Source organism: Triticum urartu, chromosome 3A (assembly GCF_056163025.1).
Source record: "Triticum urartu cultivar PI428250 chromosome 3A, HENAU_Tu73, whole genome shotgun sequence".
NCBI classification, from domain to species: Eukaryota; Viridiplantae; Streptophyta; class Magnoliopsida; order Poales; family Poaceae; genus Triticum; species Triticum urartu.
In genome coordinates, this window is record NC_141875.1 from 530,779,582 (window position 1) to 530,786,437 (window position 6,856).

Sequence of the window (6,856 nt, forward strand, 5' to 3'; positions counted from 1 at the left end):
CCCCTCAATAAACCTTCGGTAATATCCAGCCATTCCCAGGAAACTTCGTACATCTGTTACATTGGTTGGTGGTTTCCAGCCAAGTACGGCCTTGACTTTTTTTGGGTCCATGGCAACACCTTCTTGGGTCAATACGTGGCCTAGAAAACCAACCTGTCTTAACCAAAATTCACATTTGCTGAATTTGGCGTATAATTGATGTTTCCTTAATTCTCCCATTACAATTCTGAGATGTTCAGCATGTTCTTTTGGTGTCTTAGAGTAAACCAGAATTTCATCAATGAACACCACAACAAATTTGTCCATAAATTTCATAAACACTTTGTTCATGAGGTGGACAAAATATGCGGGGGCGTTTGTCAGTCCAAATGGCATTACTGTAAATTCATATAATCCGTATCTGGAGGTGAATGCTGTCTTATGGATATCTTCTGTCCGTACTTTTAATTGATGATACCCCGACCTTAAATCAATTTTTGAGAAAACCTTGGCTTGTGCGAGCTGGTCAAATAAATCATTTATCCGTGGCCTCGGATATTTTTTTTTTGATGGTGACCATGTTGAGTGCTCGATAGTCTATACATAATCTCAGTGTCCCATCCTTTTTCTTGGCAAATAATACTGGTGAACCCCAACGTGAGGAGCTGGCCTGTATAAATCCTTTGTCCAGTAATTCTTTTATTTGCTTCTTTAATTCTACCAACTCGGAGGGTGCCATTCTATAGGGTTTCTTGTAAATGGGGGTGGTTCCAGGTGCTAGTTCAATGATGAACTCTATTTCCCGGTCTAGTGGCATGCCTGGTAGTTCTTCGGGAAATACGTGAGGGAACTCACACACCACTGGAACTTTTCTTAACTCTGAAATGTCCACCTTGTTCAACCTTGGTTGTCGTGATATTGGTCTTTCTTGAGGTGCAATTTTATCGTCTTCCCGTGATGATGAGTAAGAATTACAGTCCAATTGAAGCAGTCGATAAATCCCTTGTTGGTGGTTAACCAGTCCATTCCTAGGATAACATCCAGTCCCTTATTTTCCAATACAATGAGGTTTGCCTGAAACTTTAGTCCCTCAATCTCAATAACCACACCTTGGCAGTAACTCCGAGTGATTTGCTTAATCTCGGGGGACTTGATGGTCATGGACTTTTCCAAGGGAAGCATAGAAAAATCATGTTGCAAAGCAAATTTCTTTGAAATGAACGAGTGAGAAGCTCCAGAATCAAATAAAACCGTGGCAGGTATTGTGTTGGCAGGGAACATACCGAGTGCGATATCCAGAGCATTCTGTGCTTCCTCCTTGGTCACATGGTTCAAGTGACCCTTCTTGTGATTGTTATTGGGGTTGAAGTTGTTACGCTTGGGTGTTGAATTATTTCCACTGTTGTTCGGCTTGGGGGCCGAGTTTCTTGGCTTTGGGCACTGTCTGGCATAGTGTCCTTCCTCTCCAAAAGCGTAGCAAGTAACACCTGGGTGATATGTAAAATCCTTGTCTCTTGCATGAAATTTTTTGTTTGGGCACGGAACAATGGTTGTGGATTTGTTCACTCCAATTTTCTGAAAATCAGTCTTGTTCCGATTGTTGCGAGCATGAGTAGTCTTGTCCCTTTTGCGCTTGCGAAAATCCTCCAAGCTGCGACGCTCATTTTCCAATGTAATAGCTTTGTCCATAAGTGTTTTGAAATCTGGAAAGGTGTGTACGACCAGTTGGCATTTAAGTGCTGGTGCCAGACCGTCCAGAAAATTTTCCATCTTTTTATTTTCAGTCATATGCTCTTCGTTGGCATTACGAGACAATTGAGTAAACTGACTATTGTACTCATTCACTGTCATGCTTCTCTGCTTGAGGTCATCAAACTCCCTTTTCTTGATCCTCATAATGCTTCTGGGAATGTGCGCCCCATGAAAACCTTCTTTAAATTCTTCCCAGGTGATGTTCTTTTCATTGGGGTGCATGTGTAGGAAATTTTCCCACCATGATGCAGCTGCTCCAGTGAGGTAGTGAGGTGCATAAAGTACCTTCTCACGGTCCGACCATTATGCAATAATTAACTTCCTTTCAATGTCTCGAAGCCAATCATCGGCCTCAAGAGGTCTATCAGTGTGAGAGAACATTGGGGGACGTGTCTTTTATAGTTCAGACAATTTGGAATGCTGCTGATATGGTTCACGGTGATTTCCCATATTGATAACATGGTTCATCATTTCTTGATGCTGCTGCTGGCTTTGCTCATAAAGGCGGCATACTTGAGAAAATGTTGCTTCACTGCCTTGCTGACTTGACTGCCCCTGTGTGAAATTGTTACTTGTCTGGGTACCATAATTTTCTTCCGGAGGACTTGGCATGGAACGAGTCCAGGGATGAGGCATTTTCCACTCTGGGGTATTTTTGCAGAATTCATGAGAAAATCTGAGTGGCAAAAATAAATAATTTTACAAAGGCGGATTTTTTAAAAAACTCCAAGATTTTTCAAGAAAATACTTGATTGCGCATGGAGAAGGACCGCTCAGTACATATCTTACACGCAAGCCGTAATTATACAACACATCACTCAGGATGTGCGTACACATTCCTGACATGTTATTTAGGCTAGTGCACTTCTCCGAGTTCCTACATGATGCGCACACAAACTACTTCTCACCAAACCTATATACATATAAACATATCTTACAAGCTGGCACATCGCACGGCTGCTAGGCGCACTCAGTCGGAGATGGTAAAAACTTCCCTCGGCCTGCCGAGGGTAAGACCCAGTGATGCTGGAGACTCAACCTCCTCCTCACTAATAGGCTCCAGGTGCGAAGTACTAGGTTGAGGAGCTGGTGCGGGCGCGGCAGGTGGTGCAACACTGACTGGAGTAGGAGCAATGACTTTGTCAAACTCCTCAGTGGTAGGCAGGCGGCGAGCGGTGGCTAAGATGGCAAGTGTATAGGATGCTGAGGACGAGACGTAAGTCAGTGGTGGTGCTGTATGGAGGAGCTCCCTCCTGTTGGTGGAACAGCCCCAAACTAAGTCCATACGAGCAGCCACAAAGTCGTCCACGAGGTTATCAAAAGCTGCCTCAAGAGCTTTGAGATACTCAACCAACATTTCAATAGCCTCATCTCTCTCCGCCCTAGCGCAAGCAAACGCATAGTGATATGTGTATGGCACGTGGCATGTGAGGTAGCGGTAGCGACGAGCCTTCATCGAAGGGAGGGCATCCTGGAGACGAGCTATCGCCTCACGGGCAACCATCTACATGGCATGCCTCTCCGTAGGCATGGCCCTTCCCACAAATCGGAAGCGGCGTGACTCAGAACGTCCTCCCTTGAATTGCACCGCGGCCTGGTGCATAGACACGCTGTCGCTGATCTTGTGCTGGTAGAGTGTGAACTCCGGACGAGCCGACGACCCGATCGCGACCTTGGTGATGGAGACGAGAAGCTTGATAAACCCCTCAGGTACATTAGCGAACACCTGTGACTCACAGTCACTGCCAGCCATCTACAAAGGTAGACAAAAATTCTGAATAGTCAAATCATAAATTTATGATGACAAACAAAAAATTGCGACATTTGCAAAATGTTAAAATATCACTTATTACGCTAATAACCGATTAGCGATCGCACCTAGTGGCTTTCTACAGTCAGCCTGGCTCTGATACTAAGGCTGTCAGGACCGGTTTTCCAATAAAATATTTATTCAAAAATTAACCATTTTATCAGACCAGTATAGAAAAATGCTCCTTACTGGTAGACAAATCCTTGATACAGAAATCCAGAAGTACTAAATATTATACAGGGTTGAGCTGAGGCTGCTCAACAATTTATTACAAGCACGCCGATATTACACATAAAGGCAGATATGACACAAAGGGTATGGTGGCATAACTACTGACTCGTAATAAAAGTGGTGGTGGATATGTCACAGTGAAGTGGGTGGCATGACTCCAAAATCTTACAGGTCATCAAGCACCGGAGTGAGGCTCAATGATTTTATGAGGGTAGCGGAAGCGTATATAATACAAGTGACCAACTCCAGGATCGCACGGGACTGACTGGGACTCCTCTAGGCGTCGGACTCGCTATCGTACTCTTCATCCATAAGATCGCCTTCGTCAACATCTGGCCAAATCAACAAGCCAGGTGAGTACTTTCAATGTACTCGCAAGACAGTTTGGACATAAGATATAACAAATGCAAACATGATGCACATGAGCAGACTAGTAATGCGCACTCAGATAATAAATTTGCGCTGCATGTTAAATAAAAAGGAAGTCAGGCGGTAGTCCTCCCGAAATCCCAATAAAATAGCTGAAGACCGAATGGGTGTCTGAAGCGATGCCTCGAAAGGTAAAAATAAATTAACATGCCACAGTCGGGCATCAGGGCGACACCACCTAAAGGGCTTATATTGAAACGTAAATGACAGTACGTGCCACAGACGGACGTCTAAGCGACATCCCGAAAAGGGCTTATAACGAAAGTAAATAACAAGGATGCCACAGTCGGAGGTCTGAGCAACATCACATAAAGGGCTTATATCAAAAGTAAATAACAAGAATACCACAGTCGGACGTCTGCACGACATCACATAAAGGGCTTATATCAAAAGTAAACAACAAGAATACCATAGTCGGACCTCTGAGCGACATCACATAAAGGGCTTATACCAAAAGTAAATAACAAGAATGCCACAGTCGGACGTCTGAGCGTCATCACATAAAGGGCTTATACCAAAAGTAAATAACAAGAATGCCATAGTTTGGACGTCTGAGCGACATCACATAAAGGGCTTATATGTCATCATTCGAATTCAAGTAGCTCATGAAGGTAACATCATTCCACGGAATACTCGGTACATGATAATAAACTGGTTAGTCCATCCACATGTATAACATTCAGCCGGGTTTACCACTCTCAGTTTCATGCTTATTCTCCGGAGACTGTCACTGAGACTGACACTAAGACTTATACTGATATTGACACTAATATGTTGATCAAAGTCCTTGACCATGGACATGGTTATTCGAATGGTTTTGAATCTGCAGAGTTTGTACTCTCTAACCACAGCCAACAGATTTCAGTAGTCACAAAGGACTAGTTCCGTTTACGGTATTTTAGGAGAAACACATCTAATCAGTGCACACCCATTCCATATTCCGCTGCCAGGAATCACCCTAGGCAACGTTCAGAAAAACTCTAAGACGGGGAGGCTACAAACTCGAATAGCATGGGATCAAATTTATATCGCGCGCTCTAAGGGGTGCCCCCCTCTCGGTTCCAACTGGAAACACCCATGCCCCCTGACTGGATGACGGGCTTTAATCCAGGGCCATGGAACCCTCATCACGGCCCCTCTATTTGGTGTGTACAAGGAAAGAGGTTTGCAACTGACTAAACCGGATTCTTTGCAGAAGACATGTGGCGGCACGAAAAGGGGATGAACGGGGACAAGACTTGGTCCACGTTAATACTGGAGTTAAATGGTTGACATAAAACTGGCATACTTCAACAATACTAGCTTGCAAGCTATCATGCCACCACATGATCAGGTTATCTCACCATCATATGAAAACATCAAATTTCGAAGCTCACTTGCAGCTTGCTTTGCATGAAATATAACACTCACAAATGCTTATATAAACATGTCATGAGAAAACCACTTAAGCAATCGTGAAAAACACTCGTCATATCAAGGGTTCAAACATGCTTGCCTGGTTCGGAGTAGTTAGAGTCTAGCTCAGCGAAGTTTGCGGCCCCGTCACCTCCTTCGGTATCTATGTTATAAAAGAAATCGGATACTAACGTAAATACCGTGCATGCATAAAAATTGTTCCAAATATTTTTCAAATAAATATGATAAAAAACTAGATAGAAAAATAAAGATGACAAAAAAGAATCAGGTCAAAATCATCTTTTGTTTAAAAGTTATAAAGGTTTTAGTCCAGGGACTAATCTATGATGAAACAGAAACTTTCCAGGGGCTAGTTTAAAAAAAACAGAAAACGTTTCGGTTAGAAATACGCCGACCCAAAGGGAAAACATACTTTGCCCGAAGGCGCTTTCAGAAAACGTTTCGAATAAAAGAGGAGAGGCTAACGAGGTTGTCCCGCATGTCAGGTTTAAAAATCCCACCGTCGATCGAAGCGAACGATGATCGCCGGTGACGATCGACAGCGATCCAGAGGAGGGCAATGGTATGGTTGCACTCACGAGACAGTTCCGCGTCGGTGGGTGGTGGAGTTGGTTGTCGGCGAGCACCACGCCGACGGCGGTTTCCACTCCGGCAGACGGCGGTTCGGTCGAGGATGGATCCCTCCGAAGAGAGCTGCAAACGCCAAATTGAAGCGCGTGTTAGGGGAGTGGGTGCACTAGGAGGCTACTGGCACAGTTTGGGGAGCGGGGGTGCACTCACTAGATAGAATCTTGCCGGAGCCCGAAGCAGATCGGGGCGGCCGGAGTCGGGGAAGAAGGCCTCCTCGAGGTCCTCCTAGCGGCTGGGCGCGGTTCTGGTGAGGTGGAGGAGTGGTGCTGGGTCGAAGGCGAGCTCGGGGCCTCCATTTATAGCCGTCCCGAGGCGGTTGCCGAGAACGGGATTTCTCCGGCAAGTAATTACGATGAGGTGGTGGTCGAGCTAACGGCTTAGGTGACTAGGCAGCTGCGGATTGGTTCACTGGTTCCATTTGCCGGGGTTTCTGGATCCACGGGCACCTGTGGGACCGGCGGACCGGGTCCCTTTCAGTTCGGCGGGGGCGGAGGTTGCGCAAAGAGCAGATCGAGGCGGAGCATGCGGGCGATTGGTCGTGCAAAGAGTAAATCGGGGCGAAGCACGCGAGCTATTTACCCAGGTTCGGGCCGCACGGATGCGTAAAAC

General features: G+C 45.4%; 1 protein-coding gene across 1 annotated transcript; it reads right to left on the minus strand.

Moving 5' to 3' along the window:
* Positions 1 to 876: 876 nt before the first annotated feature.
* Positions 877 to 1,953, minus strand: LOC147980378 (uncharacterized). Its single transcript, XM_087515580.1, has one exon. It carries the CDS (start codon positions 1,951 to 1,953, stop codon positions 877 to 879), a length of 1,077 nt encoding a protein of 358 aa, XP_087371706.1.
* Between the last annotated feature and the right edge of the window lie 4,903 nt (positions 1,954 to 6,856).